The following is a 19,822-nucleotide window of genomic DNA, read 5'->3' as shown; positions in this document are numbered from 1 at the left end:
TCCATGGATCCTGGTGATTCTGACATTGTTTTCTCGTGACATATTATACTTCTGTCAGGGTGAGCGTCAAGCAAGCACTCACCAGCAGATGAAACGGTCTGGACTGCAGTGGACAGGAGACCCGTCCAACTTGACACTGCAGTGTTCACACCATTCATGTGCTGAGAGGGTCGGGAGCAGTGCAGCAGCACTGGGAGAGACAGCATGCCGGGAGTGGAGTGTGCTCTGCAGCACATGGCCACAGGTCAGAGGGGAAGGAGGTGGGGCCTTGCATGCTCTGTCTGTGGCGACAGGGAAATGCGACTGATACCTCTGGGCAGAAGAGGAAGCAGGGGGCCACGGGACACCAGGGAATGATGGGGCACGATGGTTAAGAAAGGTCTGAGACAAGCCGGGGTCAGTAACCGGGTATGGCAACGCGGTGCAAAGGGAGCAGGCTCACAGGGAAAGTCAGGGGGAGAGCAGAAGTCAGAAAACTGAACAATCAGATAAACAGTACCAAATCAGAAGTACAAAACACAACAGGGAGCAAACCAGGTCAGAACCATACAAGCAAATCAGAACACAGCACAAGGCACAGGCACACTGAGGTTGACACACTAAGCCGAGGGCAAAAGTATAACCGACAAAGCATGGCCCCACAAAGAGGTTATAAAAAGCCATCAGACACTCCAACCAGAAACAACCATGACAACTTCATGTTAGTGGTAAAATTTCTTTGATATAACTTGCGTTTATTTGGGAAAAAACGGATATTTGGCGAAAATTTTGAAAATTTCACAATTTTCCAACTTTGAATATTCATGCCCACAGAGATATGGCACAAAAAATACTTAAGTAACATTTCCCACATGTTTTCTTTACAACAGCACAATTTTGGGATTCTGCAGTTGCTGTGCCCATGCTACGGATTTTACCATTGTGGAATTGTATAGCGGTAAAACTTCCAGAATGTCCATTATTTCTGAGGAATCATGGTGATTTTCTCACCATAGGATTGCATTGAAATGCTCACTTTGCGCATGTGGCTATGCCCTCCATGAGTAAAGTGAGCGCTTCATGTGCGGAAGGTACCCAGGGTCTGGAGGAGAGGAGACTCCCGTCCATGCCCTGGGTACCATATTCCTGTAAAAAGAGAATTAAAATAAAAACTAGGGATATACTCACCTTCTGTCGGCCCCCGGAGTCATCCCCACTCTCAGCCACGCTGCCAGCATCTTTCGTTCCCTGGGATGCATTGCGCGAATGACCTCTGATGATGTAGTGGTGTCATGTGATGCTACATCATCAGAAGTCATTGTTGCAAGTCATCCCTGGGAACGGAAGTTGCCGGCAGCGTCGCTGAGAGGCAGGATGACTTAGGGGGCCGACAGTGAGTACTGTATATCTCTATTTTTTATTTTTTTTAATTATTTTTAACATCCTATCTTTTTCTGTTGATGCTGCATAGGCAGCATCAATAGTAAAAAGTTGGTCACGCTTGTCAAGCACTATGCTTGACAAGTGTGTCCAACCTGTCAATCACTTTTCCAAGCGATGCTTCAAATTGCTTGGAAAATCGCAAGCATTCTGCAAGCTAAAACGGTTGCAAAACGCTTGTGTTTTAAGGGAAAATACATTTGAATTTTGCATGCGTTTTACCCGCGGCAGGCAGTTGTGGAAATGCTGCAGACATTTCTGCAGCATTTCTGCAACGTGGGCACTTAGCCTAAAAGTTGACCAGCGATTTCTCATTTTTACAACACCATTTTTTTCAGGACCACATCACATTTGAAGTCACTTTGAGGGGTCTATATGATAGAAAATACCCAAAAGTGACACCATTCTAAAAACTGCACCCATAAAGGTGCTCAAACCACATTCAAAAAGTTTATTAACCCTTCAGGTGCTTCATAGGAATTTTTTGAATATTTAAAAAAATGAACATTTAACTTTATTTCTCAAAAACATTACTTCAGGTTCAATTTTTTTTATTTTACCAAGGCTATCAGGAGAAATTGGACCCAAGCGTTACTGTGCAATTTTTCCTGAGTACGCTGATACCCCATATATGGGGGGACCACTGTTTTTGGGCAAGGCAGAGCACAGAAGGGAAGGAGCGCTGCTTGACTTTTTCAACGCAAAATTGATTAGAATAGAGATTGGACGCAATGACGCGTTTGGAGAGCCCCTGATGTGAGTAACAGTGGAAACCCACCACAAGTGACCCCATTTTGGAAACTAGAACCCTAAGGAATTTATTTAGATGTGTGGTGAGAACTTTGAACCCTCAAGTGCTTCACAGAAGTTTATAACGTACAGCCGTAAAATTAAAAAAATATATTTTTTCCACAAAAATGATCTTTTCACCCCCAATTTTTATTTTCCCAAGGGAATCAGGACCCCAAAAGTTAATGTGCGATTTGTCCTGAGTATGCTGATACCTCAAATGTGGGTGGAAACCACTGTTTGGGCACATGGCAGAGCTCGGAAGGGAAGGAGAACTGTTTGACTTTTTCAATGCAGAATTGGCTGGATGCCATGTCACGTTTGGAGAGGCCCTGATGTGCTTAAACAGTGGAAACACCCCAGAAATGATACCATTTGGGAAATTATACCCCCCCAAGGAACTTATCTAGATGTGTGGTGAGAACTTTGAACACCCAAGGGCTTCACAGAAGTTTATAACATACAGCTGTAAAATTAAAAAATCATTTTTCCTGCAAAAATGATCTTTTCACCCCCAATTTTTATTTTTCCAAGGGAAACAGGACCCCAAAAGATATTGTGCAATTTGTCCTGAGTATACTGATACCTCAAATGTGGGGGTAAACCATTGTTTGGGCGCATGGCAGAGCTCGGAAGGTAATAAGCGCCGTTTGACTTTTTTAACGCAAAATTGGTTGGAATTGAGATCGGACGCCATGTCGTCTTTGGAAAGCCCCTGATGTGCCTGAACAGTGGAAACCCCCCACAAGTGACCCTATTTTGGAAACTAGACTCCCAAGGAACTTATCTAGATTTGTGGTGAGCCCTTTGAACCCCCAAGTTCTTCACAGAAGTTTATAACGCTGGGGCGTGAAAATAAAAAAAATCATATTTTTTCCACAAGCATGATCTTTTAGTCCCCAATTTTTTATCTTCCCAATGGTAACAGAAGAAATTGGACCCAAAAAGTTGTTGTGCAATTTGTCCTGAGTAGTATTGGTTCTGATACCCCATATGTGGGGATAAACCACTGTTTGGGCGCATGGCAGAGCTAGGAAAGGGAAGGAGCACCGTTTGACTTTTTCAATTCAGAATTGGCTGGAATTGAGATCAGATGCGATGTCACATTTGAAGAGCCCCTGATGTGCCTAAACCCAACAATTCTAACTACAACCTTAACCCCAACACACCCCTAACCCTAAACCCAACCCTAACCATAAGCCTAACCTCAAACCTAACCCTAATACCAACCCTAACTCTAATTCTAACTTTAGCCCTAACCCTAACTTTATCCCCAACCCTAACCCTAACTTTAGCCCCTACCCTAACCCTAGCCCCAACCTCAACCCTAACTTTATTCCCAACTTTAGCCCCAACCCTAACTTTAGCCCCCACCCTAACCCTAATTTTAGCCCCAACCCTAACCCTAATGGGAAAATGGAAATAAATACTTTTTTTTATTATAAAGGGGGTTTGATTTACTATTTATAGTGGGTTTTTATGTTTGGCAGCTGTCATACTCTTAAAGATGCTTTTTATCGTAAAAATAGTTTTTGCATCACATTTTGAGAGCTATAATTTTTCCATATTTTGGCCCACCGAGTCATGTTAGGTCTTATTTTTTGCGCGACGAGTTGATGTTTTTATTGTTACCATTTTCGGGCACATGACATGTTTTGATTGCTTTTTATTACGATTTTTGGGACGCAGAATGAACAAAAACCAGTAATTCAGGAATTTCTCTTTTTCTGGGGGGGGGCGTTTATACTGTTTTGCATGTGGCAAAATTGATAAAGCAGATTTATTCTTCGTGTCAGTACGATGACAGCGATACCTCATTTACACCATTTTTTTATGTTTTGGTGCTTTTTTACAATAAACACAATTTTATATAAAAAATAATAATTTTTGCATTGCTTTATTCTGCGAGCTATAACTTTTTTATTTTTCGCTGATGATGCAGTATGGTGGCTCATTTTTTGCAAGACAAGATGTCTTTTTCAGTGGTGCCATGCTTATTTATATTCGTCTTTTTGATCGCGTGTTATTGCACTTTTTGTTCGGCGGTATAATGATAAAGCATAGTTTTTTGCCTTTTTTTTTTTTTTGAAGGGGTTCACTAAAGGGGTTAACTAGTGGGACAGTTTTATAGGGCGGGTCATTAAGGACCCGGTAATACTAAATATGCGTACTTTTATTGTTTTTTTATATTTACATAAAGAAATTAATTTATTGGGGATTTTGTTTTATTTAGTAATTTTAAAAAAATTATTTTTACACATGCTAATTTTTTTTTTAACTTTTTTTCATTGTCACAGGGTGGGACATTGCTATGCAAAGTCAGATCACTGATCTAACACTTTGCAGAGCACCAGGCAGTGTAGGAGGCTTCTCAGCACCTGCTCTCAGATCCGGGGGCCGGCAGGGAGGAGGCCCTCGGAACAATGCGATCAACACGATCTGAGGGTCTCAGAAAAGCACGCAGGGAGCCCCCTCCCTGTGCGATTCTTTCCTACGCCCCCAGAACACTGAGATCATGTTTGATCGCAGTGTGCCGGGAGTTAATGTGCCGGGAGCAGTCCTTGAACGCCCCTGGCACATAGTGCCGGGTGTCATCTGTGATAATCAGCTGACAATCAGCCGCGTTCAGCGTCGCTCCCCTCGTGAGCGCCACTGAGCGATTATGACGTATTATCCTGTCAATGGGCATTAAGGCCCAGGGCACATGGATGGGATAGTATGTCATATGGTAGAAATGGGTTAAATAGCTCCCCACAACTCCGCCTCCAAAACTCCCTCACACCAATCAGACTCCTTGCATGTACACCACCAAAAGTCTCTCCCATCTTTATTGTCACACAAGTTAACCCCTTCACTCCCACCCTCTAAATTGTCCTGCGGCCAGTCGACCGTGCGGCTCCTTCACTTGTCTCATTTATCAGCATTCAGTCTTTGTCCTTCCGGTAAAGTTCTCATCTCTTTCTCAGGTCCCAGTATCCCGCTGCTCAGATCCCTGCTCACCTGGAAGCTGGAAAAAGGCAAAACCGACAATTCACATCTGCTGCTATGACTGCGTCCCATGTCCAGAAGGCGAGATCGCCAATATAACCGGTATGTGCAGTCTGAGGGGTGTTGTGAAACCTGCGTTTTGTAAGGTTCACAGTTAATTTTTGCCCCGGATCCCAATGGAGCCACTGTCATAGCGGGTGAAGCAGCTGTAAGGTGAATATAATACAGGAGTTGGGGGAGCTGTATGATCAATGTCAGGAAATTGGATTCTACCAGACACCAAAAGCATTAGAATTAAATTCTGGATCCAGTGTAACAAGCGAGGGCCGGTATCGTGCTCAGTCTGGCAGGCCTGAGACCCATGTCAGGAACATGTACAAGCCTCATGTTACTTGGAAGCAGCCTCCTCAAGGGAAAGAGCCAGGTGAGCCATTGACCAATCTGCCCAAGACCAAGCACTTCTTTTGGAAACTTCCCATCCAGGCAGAATCGATCTTTTACATGGTTTTGAGCAGCAAATGAGGACTGTATATACTCGTGTGAAAGCCGAGTTTTTCAGCACATTTTTTCGTTCTGATAATGCCCCCTCCCGGCTTATACACAAGTCACTGTCCCAGAAGACATCGGCGGAGGAAGGGGAGCGTTGGAGCAGCGGTCACAGGAGGCATGGGCCAGTCTGACATGACTGTGGGCTGTGAGGTCTTATATAGACAGGTGTGCGCCTTTACACATCAATTCCTATCAGTGTAATTACACACAGCTGGACTCCAATGAAGGAGTAGAGCCATCTCAAGGAGGATCACAAGGAAATGAACAGCATGAGACTTACACATGAGTGTCTGACCAAAGGGTCTGAATTCTTATGACCATGTCAGATTTCAGTTTTTCTTTTTTATTAAATTTGCAAAAATTTCTACATTTCTGTCTTTTTCAGTCAAGATGGGGTGTGGAGTGTACATTAATGAGAAAAAAAATGAACTTACCAAATGACTGCAATGAAACAGAGTGAAAAATGTAAAGGGGTCTGTTAGGCATCGATTTTCCTCCACTGCACAGGGGGAATCTCTACCGATTCCTCTGCGGCCGCAGAGATTCCTGCTCAGCAGAGATGTCGGTCCCGGCGTCTTTCCCAGGCTGATGCTAGGCGTCTGGTTGCTCCTTCAGGCTGCGATTTAACACCATGTTTGAGTCAGCAGCAAGCAGACGCTCCTAGGACTAAAACATGCAAAACACAAGCCGCGGAGACACCATCACGTTTCTCAATGCAAGCAATGACTAGCTAGGTCTTTCCCCAGGAAGGAACAACCAAGGGAAGGGCAGTCTCCAATGAAGGAAACCACCTATGCCAAAACATGGTATCCATCCACAGACAGCTGTTTTGGGTTATTGCCCCTCATCAGCGTGGAGTAGGGGGAATGTGGACAGAGCAGGAGACATTGCAGGACACACATCAGGGGATCAGCTGACGTTACTGAACCCCGGTAACACAGGAACAAGTGTTGATTGTGCAGTCGGCACTTCTGAGCAGCAACTGGCATTGTTGGAGGCCAGGGTAAATTCTAGAGACAGAGAGGAGCCAGAGGCCTAATTGGAGCACATTTGAAATTAGTAGAAGTGTGAATGTGGAGGCAGCAGTAGACATTGCCGGACACACAGCAGGGGAGCAGCTGGCGTTACTGAACCCCACTAACACTGGAGCATGTGTTTTTCTCTGTGCAGACGGCACTTCTGAGCAGTAACTGGCAGTGTTGGAGCCCAGGGTCAATCATGGAGTAGGCTGAGGCCTACTTGGAGCAAGTGTAAAATCTGATGTAGTTTGAATGTGGAGGGAGCAGGAGATATTGCCGGACACACAGCAGGGGAGCAGCTGGCATTACTGAACCCCACTAACACAGGAGCTAGTGTTTTTCTCTGTGCAGACGGCACGTCTGAGCAGCAACTGGCGGTGTTGGAGCACAGGTTCAATCAGGGTTTAGGCTGAGGCCTAATTGGAGCAAGTTTTATATCTGATGTAGTTTGAATGTGGAGGCAGCAGGAGACTTTGCTGGACACACAGCAGGGGAGCAGCTGGCGTTACTGAACCCCACTAACACTGGAGCATGTGTTTTTCTCTGTGCAGACAGCTCTTCTGAGCAGCAACTGGCAGTGTTGGAGCCCAGGTTCAATCAGGGTTTAGGCTGAGGCCTAATTGGAGCAAGTTTTATATCTGATGTAGTTTGAATGTGGAGGCAGCAGGAGACTTTGCCAGACACACAGCAGGGGAGCAGCTGGCATTACTGAACCCCACGAACACAGGAGCTAGTGTTTTTCTCTGTGCAGATGGCACTTCAGAGCAACAACTGGCGGTGTTGGAGCCCAGGGATTACAGTTCAGGTGGTAGAAACATGAACACAACAGGAGACCTGGATTGTTATGATTGAGTCACCGTAGGAGGCAGACACAAAAATAGAAGCTACGTCCAGAAAACCAGAGAAGTTGACAACTATCAGATTGCAGACCCCCGAACCTATCAACACAACTAGCAGTAGCTGTGGGGGGTTCCTACGGTGCCCTAGACCCCTCGATCACAGCCGGAGAGATAAATAGCCTAAAGACAGAAAAGGAAATCTAAACTGCCCCAGAGCAGACCCCAAAGTAAAAGGCAGCCCCCAACATATAATGACGGTGAAGCAAGATGAAAAAACACTCAAACAGATAGAAAGATAGGCTGAGCAAACGATGGGGCCCAAGCTAACTAAACAGAACAGGAAAGGAAGGTTGCTGTCTGCAATCTGCCAAAACCCTATCAAAGACATAAGCCAACAAGCTGATATGGAAAAAGACCCTGAAGCAGCTAGGCTTCAAAAACTAAATCAGCACTCAGGTATTTTCAGAAGACAGAGCTAAAGGAATTCAGCACACCCCAGCAGGAAATGGCAGAAATCCAGAAAAACAAAGCAAAACAAAGTCAAAGCACAAATGCAAAAAGCCGAGCAGAAAACTTAGCTTTAGAAGAGCAGGAATTCAGACTGGTCTCCAAGGATCCCACAGAGAAATCACCCGCAGGGCAGAAGGGCATTGGCAGCCTTATATCCAGTCAGTAACTCCACTCAGCCAGTCATCATCATTAGGCTCAGGTGTTTGATAATCAGGCTCACTACCTTTCTTTACCAGAAGAGGGAGTTCCTCGGGCCTCAGTAGTGAAGGGGAAAATGAACTCACAACAGTACCTCCCCCTTGAGGAGGGGTCACCGAACCCTCAACCACGCCACCAGGGCGATCAGGGTGAGCCCGATGAAAGGCACGCACCAATCTTTTGGCATGAATATCAATGGCAGAGACCCAGGAATTATCCTCCTGACCATAACCCTTCCACTTAACCAAATACTGGAGTCTCCGTCTAGCCAGACGGAAATCCAGTACTTTCTCTACCTCATATTCCATGTTACCTTCAACCAATACAGGGTCTGGAGGTGCCACCCCCGGAACAACAGGTTCAACAAACCTCTTCAACAAAGATTTATGGAACACATTATGGATTTTAAATGTGACAGGAAGAGCCAAACGAAAAGAGACCGGATTAATAATCTCCAAAATCTTGTAAGGTCCAATAAATCTAGGCTTAAACTTAGGAGAAGCCACCTTCATAGCAATATTTTTTGATGATAACCACACCATATCACCAACCTTAAACTGGGGACCAATGGTTCTATGTCGGTTGGAAAACCGCTGGGCCTTTTCCTGGGAGAGAGATAACTTATCCACCACTTGGTCCCAGATCTGGTGCATTCTCTCCACCACAGTGTCAACACCTGGGCAGGCAGAGGGCTCCACCTGCCCTGAAGAAAATCGAGGATGAAACCCAAAGTTACAAAAAAAAGGTGACATCAAAGTGACAGAACTAGCTCTATTATTTAAAGCAAATTCGGCCAAGGTCAAAAATGAAACCCAATCATCCTGATCAGCAGAAATAAAACATCTCAAATATGACTCCAAGGTCTGGTTTGTTCTCTCTGTCTGCCCATTGGTCTGAGGGTGAAAACCAGAGGAGAAGGACAACTGAATTCCCAGCTTGGAACAGAAAGTTCTCCAAAATCTAGACACAAACTGAACTCCTCTGTCAGATACAATGTTCTCAGGAATCCCGTGCAAGCGAAGCACCTGTTGTAAAAACAGGGGCAGCAACTCAGAGGAAGACGGCAACTTAGGGAGTGATAACGGATGAACCATCTTAGAGAATCTATCACAAATCACCCAAATAACAGTCATCCTTTGAGAGACAGGCATATCAGAGATGAAATCCATTGAAATATGGGTCCATGGCCACTTGGGGACAGGCAAAGGCATCAACAACCCACTAGAGCGAGAACACGATTTAGACCGGGAGCACGTCCCACAGGACTGCACAAAATTCCTGACATCACGAGACAAGGAGGACCACCAAAAAGACCGACTCACCAGATCTCTAGTACCAAAAATACCTGGATGACCAGCCAAAGCAGAGCAATGAACTTCAGACATCACTCTCTTCTTCCACTGGTCAGGAACATACAACTTTCCACTGGGACAACGCTCAGGTTTGTCCTACTGGAACTCTTCCAGAGCACGTCTCAAATCGGGCGAGATGGCAGAAAGAACTACCACTTCACCTAAGATGGTAGCAGGCTTGGTCACCACAGGACAATCAGCAAAGAAGCTCCTAGAGAGGGCGTTTGCCTTGACATTCTTAGTTCCAGGAAGAAAAGAAACCACAAAATCAAAACGTGTAAAAAACAAGGCCCACCTAGCCTGTCTAGGGTTCAAGCGCTTAGCCGACTCTAGGTAAATCAAATTCTTGTGGTCAGTGAGGACCACGACTTGATGCTTAGCTCCCTCCAACCAATGTCTCCACTCCTCAAATGCCCATTTCATGGCCAACAGTTCCCGATTCCCCACATCATAGTTACGTTCAGATGGAGAGAACTTTCGGGAAAAGAAAGCACAGGGATTCATTTTAGATGTTACAGGATCCTTTTGGGACAAAACAACTCCTGCACCAATCTCAGAAGCATCCACCTCTACCTGGAACGGAAGTGAGACATCAGGTTGCCGCAAAACCGGGGCGGAGGTGAATCTTCACTTCAGCTCCTGAAAGGAAGAAACAGCCTCCGGAGACCAATTTAACACATCAGCACCCTTCTTAGTCAAATCAGTCAATGGCTTGGCAATACTAGAAAATTTTGCTATAAATTTCCGATAAAAATTAGCAAAACCCAAAAACTTCTGGAGGGCCTTCAAAGAAGTGGGCTGAACCCAATCGTAAATGGCCTGTACCTTGGCCGGGTCCATTTCAATAGTTGACGGGGACAAAATAAATCCCAAAAAAGAAATCCTCTGTACTCCAAAAAGACATTTAGATCCTTTTGACATACAGGGAATTCTCCCTCAAGATCCGGAACACAGTCCGAATATGTTCCACATGAGAATCCCAATCCTTGGAGAAGATCAAAATATCACCCAGATAGATAATCAAAAATTTATCGACAAAATCTCGGAAAATATCGTTCATGAAGCACTGGAAGACAGAAGGGGCATTAGTGAGCCCAAAAGGCATCACCAGGTACTCAAAATGTCCCTCCGGAGTATTAAACGCCGTCTTCCATTCATCCCCATGCTTAATGCGAATAAGATTATACGCCCCCTGGGGTCAAGCTTGGTAAACCAGCAAGCACCTTAACTCTGGAGAATAGATCAGAAATCAGGGGTAACGGATACTGATATTTAACAGTAATTTTGTTGAGGGCACGATAATCAATACAAGGTCTTAATGATCCATCCTTTTTGGCTACAAAAAAAAACCCGGCACCTAAGGGTGACGAGGATGGTCTAATATGACCCTTCTCCAACGCCTCCTTAATATAGGATCGCATAGCCTCGTGCTCGGGTACAGATAAATTGAAGATCCGACCCTTGGGAAATTTACACCCCGGGCTCAGTTCAATTGCACAGTCATAACTCCTATGAGGAGGCAGAGACGCAGACTCTTTCTCACTAAATACATCATAAAAGTCCGCCAAATAATCAGGAACATCATGCGAATGAGGAGAGGTGGAAAACACCGGAGCCTCACTAAAGGCACACCGACAACCCCAACTCACCACAGACATAGATTTCCAATCCAAAACTGGATTATGAATTTGTAACCAGGGAAACCCCAGAACAATAGTATCATGCAGATTATGCAACACCAAAAATCTGCAATTTTCTTGATGGTCTGGGGCGACCCGCATTACCACCTGGGTCCAAAACTGAGGTTTATTTTTAGCCAAAGGAGCAGCATCAATCCCCCTCAAAGGGATAGGCGTCTGCAGAGGTGTCATCGGAAATCCACAATGTTTAGCAAAATCCAAGTCCATTAGGTTTAGGGCTGCTCCCGAATCCACAAAAGCCTTGGCGGAAAATGTGGACAGGGAGCAGATCAGAGTAATAGCCAGAAGAAACTTAGGTTGAACACCACCAACAGAAAACGTGTGTGCAAAGCGTTTCTCTCGTTTAGGACAGACAGAAATAATATGCGAGGCATCTCCACAGAAAAAACACAACTTATTACGCCTTCTGAACTCCTGACGCTGCTCTCTGGAAAAAACTCTATCACATTGCATAGGTTCAGACATTTGTTCAACAGGTGGCAACACCTCTCGTGCAGCTTTGCGTTCGCGCAAACGCCGATCAACCTGAATGGCTAATGACTAGTGTTGAGCATTCCGATACCGCAAGTATCGGGTATCGGCCGATACTTGCTGTATCGGAATTCCGATACCGACTTCCGATATTTTTTCAATATCGGAATTCGGCATCGGAATCGGAAGTTCAGTTGATTGACGGCCTGACGTCATCATGATGCGCGGTGTGTGCGCATCATGATGCGCCGTCATTTCGGGCCTTCCGGGGGTCTCTGCCGGCCTGCCGGGGGGCTGTGCCGGCCTGCCGGGGGGCTGTTTGGACTGCCCGGGGTCTGTACCGGCCTGCCGGGGGGCTGTGCCGGCCTGCCGGTGGTCTGTGCACCCTGTGGGGGTCTGTACCGGCCTGCCGGGGGGCTGTGCCGGCCTGCCGGGGGGCTGTGCTGATGTCCGGGGGTCTGTGCAAGCATCGTCCGATGGGACTACAAGTCCCATCTGGCGATGCCTGCTACCATGACAGTGATTGACACATTAGGCAATGATGGGACAGTAGTAGTCCCATCATCCGGCTAATGTGTTAAATGTTAAAAAAAAAAAAAAAAAAAAAAAAATACTACATGCATGCTACATACATACTACATGCATGCTACATACATACTACATATATACTACATACATACTACATACATGCTACATACATACTGCATGCTACATACATACTACATACATACTACATGCATGCTACATACATACTACATATATACTACATACATACTACATACATGCTACATACATACTGCATGCTACATACATACTACATACATACTACATGCATGCTACATACATACTACATATATACTACATACATACTACATACATGCTACATACATACTGCATGCTACATACATACTACATACATACTACATACATACTACATGCATGCTACATACATACTACATGCATGCTACATACATACTACATGCATGCTACATGCATGCTACATACATACTACATGCTACATACATACCACATATATACTACATACATACTACATGCATGCTACATACTACATGCTACATACATACTACATATATACTACATACATACTACATACATGCTATATACATACTGCATGCTACATACATACTACATACATACTACATACATACTACATGCATGCTACATACATACTACATGCATGCTACATACATACTACATGCATGCTACATGCATGCTACATACATACTACATGCTACATACATACCACATATATACTACATACATACTACATGCATGCTACATACATACTACATGCATGCTACATACATACTACATGCATGCTACATGCATGCTACATACATACTACATGCTACATACATACCACATATATACTACATACATACTACATGCATGCTACATACTACATGCTACATACATACTACATATATACTACATGCATGCTACATACATACTGCATGCTACATGCATGCTACATACATACTACATACATACTACATATATACTACATACATACTACATACATACTACATGCATGCTACATGCATGCTACATACATACCACATATATACTACATGCATGCTACATACATACTACATGCTACATACATACTACATGCTACATACATACTACATATATACTACATGCATGCTACATACATACTACATGCTACATACATACTACATATATACTACATGCATGCTACATACTACATGCTACATACATACTACATATATACTACATGCATGCTACATACATACTACATGCATGCTACATACATACTACATGCTACATACATACCACATATATACTACATACATACAATACATTCATACAATACATACATAGACATACAGTACATATAACATAGAGTAACATACTTACCAATACTTGTCACATTGTTCCCCGAAGCCATTGTCTTTTCCGGGATAAATATTAACATAACAAACCACAAAAATACTCACCCACGATCCGAAGCAGTCCACGAGTGTGTCCCACGACGATCTTGGGTAGAGAACTGCAGCATCAGATGATGCTGCCGTTCTCTACGGGCTGCAGGAATCCAATGACGGAAGGTAGGTATCCTTCCGCACTGTATTCCTCCGCCACTTAAAAAAAAAAAAGTCCCTAGTCTCACTTTATGCCATTGCTGTGTGGGAATTTCCCACACAGCAATGGCATAAAGTGAGACTAGGGACTTTTTTTTTTTTAAGTGGCGGAGGAATACAGTGCGGAAGGATACCTACCTTCCGTCATTGGATTCCTGCAGCCCTTAGAGAACGGCAGCATCATCTGATGCTGCCATTCTCTACCCAAGATCGTCGTGGGACACACTCGTGGACTGCTTCGGATCGTGGGTGAGTATTTTTGTGGTTTGTTATGTTAATATTTATCCCGGAAAAGACAATGGCTTCGGGGAACAATGTGACAAGTATTGGTAAGTATGTTACTCTATGTTATATGTACTGTATGTCTATGTATGTATTGTATGAATGTATTGTATGTATGTAGTATATATGTGGTATGTATGTAGCATGTAGTATGTATGTAGCATGCATGTAGTATTTATGTAGCATGCATGTAGTATATATGTAGTATGTATGTAGCATGTAGTATGTAGCATGCATGTAGTATATATGTAGTATGTATGTAGCATGTAGTATGTATGTAGCATGCATGTAGTATATATGTAGTATGTATGTAGCATGTAGTATGTATGTAGCATGCATGTAGTATATATGTAGTATGTATGTAGCATGTAGTATGTATGTAGCATGTAGTATGTATGTAGCATGCATGTAGTATATATGTGGTATGTATGTAGCATGCATGTAGCATGCATGTAGTATGTATGTAGTATATATGTAGTATGTATGTAGTATGTATGTAGCATGCATGTAGCATGCAGTATGTATGTAGCATGCATGTAGTATATATGTAGTATGTATGTAGCATGTAGTATGTAGCATGCATGTAGTATGTATGTAGTATATATGTGGTATGTATGTAGCATGCAGTATGTATGTAGCATGCATGTAGTATATATGTAGTATGTATGTAGCATGTAGTATGTAGCATGCATGTAGTATATATGTAGTATGTATGTAGCATGTAGTATGTATGTAGCATGCATGTAGTATATATGTAGTATGTATGTAGCATGTAGTATGTATGTAGCATGCATGTAGTATATATGTAGTATGTATGTAGCATGTAGTATGTATGTAGCATGTAGTATGTATGTAGCATGCATGTAGTATATATGTGGTATGTATGTAGCAAGCATGTAGCATGCATGTAGTATGTATGTAGTATATATGTAGTATGTATGTAGTATGTATGTAGCATGCATGTAGCATGCAGTATGTATGTAGCATGCATGTAGTATATATGTAGTATGTATGTAGCATGTAGTATGTTGCATGCATGTAGTATGTATGTAGTATATATGTGGTATGTATGTAGCATGCAGTATGTATGTAGCATGCATGTAGTATATATGTAGTATGTATGTTGCATGTAGTATTTATGTAGTATGAATGTAGCATGTATGTAGTATGTAGTATGAATGTAGTATGTATGTAGTATGCATGTTGTATGTATGTAGCATGTAATTTTTTTTTTTTTTTTTTTTCTTTTACATTTAACACATTAGCCGGATGATGGGACTACTACTGTCCCATCATTGGCTAATGTGTCAATCACTGTCATGGTAGCAGGCATCGCCCGATGGGACTTGTAGTCCCATCGGACGATGCCTGCACAGACCCCCGGAGCCTGCACAGACCACCGGCAGGCCGGCACAGCCCCCCGGCAGGCCGGCACAGCCCCCCGGAGCCTGCACAGCCCCCCGGCAGGCCGGCACAGCCCCCCGGCAGGCCGGCACAGCCCCCCGGCAGGCCGGCACAGCCCCCCGGAGCCTGCACAGACCACCGGCAGGCCGGCACAGACCACCGGAGCCTGCACAGACCCCCTGGCAGGCCGGCACAGCCCCCCGAAAGGCCCGTACAGACCCCAGAGAGGCTGTACAAGGGCAGGAAAGGGTTTTTCTTATTCCGATACCGGAAGTCCCATAGACTTGAATGGGACTTCCGGTATCGGAATCGGCGATACCGATACTTTTTTTAAAGATCGGCCGATACCATCCGATACGATACTTTGAAGTATCGGACGGTATCGCTCAACTCTACTAATGACATAGAATCGTCAAGACCAGAGGGAACAGGAAATCCCACCATAGTATCTTTTACGGCTTCTGACGACCCCTTCCGAAAGAGAGCAGCCAAGGCATTATCATTTCAGGTAGTAAGTAGTGCCCACTTTCGGAATTTTTGACAGTACAATTCAGCAGAATCTCGACCCTAGTTCAATGCCAGCAGGGTCTTTTCAGCCTGATCAATGGCATTAGGTTCGTCATACAACAACCCCAAGGCCTGAAAAAATGCGTTCACATTAGTCAGAATAGGATCATCTGGTTTCAAAGAAAACGCCCAATCCTGGGGATCGCCACGCAGCAAAGAGATGACAATTTTAACCTGCTGCGTGGAGCTCCCTGACGAGTTAGGCTTCAAGGCAAAAAATAATTTACAATTATTTTTGAAATTCAAAAATTTAGACCGATCCCCAAAAAATACATCAGGTGTAGGAATCTTTGGTTCAGCAGCATGTGAATGAGCAAGGTAGGCGGAAACTCCCCGCACATCCGCAGCGAGCTGCTCCACACGATCAGACAATTGCTTTATCTCCATTGAGAGAAAAAAAAATTCCCCCTACGGCCTCAGATATAGAGGAAAAAATATACACACTTTTTTTTTTTTTTTTTTCACAATTCTTTCCTGCTATTGAGTACCCTAGGATCTGCGGTATGGCGGGTGATTCTGTTATGATTGAGTCACCGTAGGAGGCAGACACAAAAATAGAAGCTACGTCCAGAAAACCAGAGAAGTTGACAACTATCAGATTGCAGACCCCTGAACCTATCAACACAACTAGCAGTAGCCGTGGGGGGACCCAACGGTGCCCTAGACCCCTCGATCACAGCCGGAGAGCTAAATAGCCTAAAGACAGAAAAGGAAATCTAAACTGCCCCAGAGCAGACCCCAAAGTAAAAGGCAGCCCCCAACATATAATGACGGTGAAGCAAGATGAAAAAACACTCACACAGATAGAAAGATAGGCTGAGCAAACGATGGGGCCCAAGCTAACTAAACAGAACAGGAAAGGAAGGTTGCTGTCTGCAATCTGCCAAAACCCTATCAAAGATATAAGCCAACAAGCTGATATGGAAAAAGACCCTGAAGCAGCTAGGCTTCAAAAACTAAATCAGCACTCAGGTATTTTCAGAAGACAGAGCTAAAGGAATTCAACACACCCCAGCAGGGAATGGCAGAAATCCAGAAAAACAAAGCAAAACAAAGTCAAAGCACAAATGCAAAAAGCTGAGCAGAAAACTTAGCTTTAGAAGAACAGGAATTCAGACTGGTCTCCAAGGATCCCACAGAGAAATCACCCGCAGGGCAGAAGGGCGTTGGCAGCCTTATATCTAGTCAGTAACTCCACTCAGCCAGTCATCATCATTAGGCTAAGGTGTTTGATAATCAGGCTCACTACCTTTCTTTACCAGAAGAGGGAGTTCCTCGGGCCTCAGTAGTGAAGGGGAAAATGAACTCACAACACTGGATACTGTCGCCAACCAATTATTTATTCTGGAAGAGGACTGTCAAATTCCGGCGAGATCCAGGCCTTGTTCATTTTCAGAAAAGTAAGCCGGTCAACGTTATCGGAGGATAGTCACGTGCGACCGTCTGTTAGTACACCACCTGTGACACTAAAGACGCGTTCCGATAATACACTGGCAGCAGGGCAAGCCAGCACCTCCAATGCATGCTGGCTAAGCTCTGGCCGTGTATCCAGCTTAGAGACCCAAAACTTGAAATGAAAGAGCCGTCTGAGAGTACACTGACAGGGCAAGACATGTAGTATGTCACCATCTGATGGAAACATTGCCTCCTGCTGACTGGAGCCATCAGTGTTGGTGTAGACATTTGTGGCGGGCACACAAAACTTTGCTACGTTTGGGCCATACTGGTCTTGACTTGTGCTGAGGCGCTGCCTCTGCTCCCTCTTTGTGCAGAGCTTCTTCCACTGCCTCGACGCACAGAGCTGCTTTGTAAAGCACTAGCAGCACTGCTCTCGGGTGGAATGGAGAACATGATGGAATGCACCAGTGTGTCTTGGTACTCCCGCATTTTATGCTCCCGGTTCAACGGTGTTATGAGGCTTTGTAAGTTGTCCCAGTAGCGAGGATCTAGAAGGGTGTGCAACCAATAATCAGCCATGTTGAGAATGTGGGCAATGCGGTGGTTGTTTCTCAGGCACTGCAGCATGAAATCAACCATGTGCTGCAGACTCTCAACTGCCTAAGAAACGCTGACCCATGCTTGAGGCGTCATCTCTGCCTGATCTGCATCACCCCACCCTTGCTCTACATACTGACTACTAGAGCATTGTGTACCTCCCTCCTCTTCGTCCTCCATTGACTCCTCCTCATCCTCCTCATAAAGTGTCCCCTGCCTAGGCCTTTGTGAGGAACCACGCTGCGCAGACTGTCCAGAAGCAGATGGCATTTGTGACTCCTCATCCTCCACCTCTTCCAAAACCTCCTCCCTTAGATCTTGCAGTGTTTTTTGAAGCAGGCAGATAAGGGGGACAGTCATGCTGACTAGTGCATCATCTGCACTCGCCATCCGGGTGGAATCATCGAAGGCACGCAAAACATGGCAGATGTCCTTCATAGAGGCCCACTCAGTGGTGATGAAGTGTGACCGACGCACAGTGCGACTTGTTTGCGCCTGATGCAGCTGGTACTCCATTACTGCTGCCTGCTGCTCACACAACTGCTCCAACATATGTAACGTTGAATTCCACCTGGTGGGTAGGTCACATATGATGCAATGTTCCGGATAGCGGAATCGGTGCTGCAGAGCTGCAATGCGCGATATTGCCATGCTGGAAAGCCGCAAGTGAGTGCACTCTATGCGACCTTGTGCAGCAGTGCATCAAGATCCGGATAGTCCCTCAGAAAGCTCTGCACGACCAAGTTGAGCACATGTGCCAGACATGGGATGTGAGTGAGGTTGCCTAGGCCCCGAGCTGCCACCAGATTTCGGCCATTGTCACACACTACCAAGCCTGGCTGGAGATTCGCTGGCACAAACCACACGTTGCTCTCTTTCTTGATGGCATTCCAGAGCTCCTGCGCTGTGTGGCTTCGATTCCCCAAAGAAATTAATTTCAGTACGGCCTGTTGACGTTTGCCCACAGCTTTTCTCATATCGGTCATAACAGGCTCCTGCAGCGCTGATTCAGAGGAACTGGAGTATGAGGAGGAGTCAATGTGTACAGACTGGATTCCTGCAATCCTTTTTGTTTTCAGAACACGTACAGCGCCAATATCAAGATCTGTACCCGGCTCCACAACATTGACCCAATGGGCAGTGAGGGAAAGATATTGTCCTTGTCCATGGTTACTGGTCCACGCATCGGTGGTCAGGTGGACCTTGCTACTGACGGTGTTTAGTGGTGCATGTTTAATTTTTCCCTCCACATGCTTTTGCAGGGCAGGGACGGCTTGCCTGCTGAAATAAAAGTGGCTGGGCACCGTATATTGTGGGACTGCCAATGCCATGAAGTTATGGAAGGTGCCAGTCTCCACCAGCCTGAATGAGAGCATTTCAAGGGCCAGTAGTTTTGCAATGCCAGCATTCAGAGCCTGTGCTTGGGGATGGTTTGCCGAGTATGGCCGCCTTTTCTCCCATGCCTGTGCTACTGATGGCTGTCGAGTGGCCTGGGAGTGTGTGGATGACTGGGAACGTGGTGCTGTGGGTGGAATGTCACAGGGTCTCCGGACAACAGTGTCAGAGGTTCTTGCATGGCGATCCTGTGAGGAAGCCAAATCAGCTGTGTGTGAG

At 45.0% G+C, this 19,822-nt stretch overlaps 1 protein-coding gene across 1 annotated transcript in view; it reads left to right on the top strand.

The window, feature by feature from the left end:
- The first annotated feature begins 366 nt into the window (after positions 1 to 366).
- The window catches only part of LOC141096663 (vomeronasal type-2 receptor 26-like), a 57,350-nt gene continuing 37,894 nt past the window's right edge, over positions 367 to 19,822 (top strand). Inside the window, exons 1-2 of the mRNA XM_073583376.1 lie at positions 367 to 408; positions 5,175 to 5,298. Of these exons, the coding sequence (XP_073439477.1) occupies positions 367 to 408; positions 5,175 to 5,298 (166 nt within the window). The remainder of the gene's footprint in view (positions 409 to 5,174; positions 5,299 to 19,822) is intronic.

This window comes from Dendrobates tinctorius, unplaced genomic scaffold (assembly GCF_039654945.1).
Source record: "Dendrobates tinctorius isolate UK_male_01 unplaced genomic scaffold, ASM3965494v1 ptg000077l, whole genome shotgun sequence".
Classification (NCBI taxonomy): Eukaryota; Metazoa; Chordata; class Amphibia; order Anura; family Dendrobatidae; genus Dendrobates; species Dendrobates tinctorius.
The sequence above is the reverse complement of the archived record's forward strand: the minus strand, read 5'-3'. Positions and strand labels throughout refer to the sequence as shown.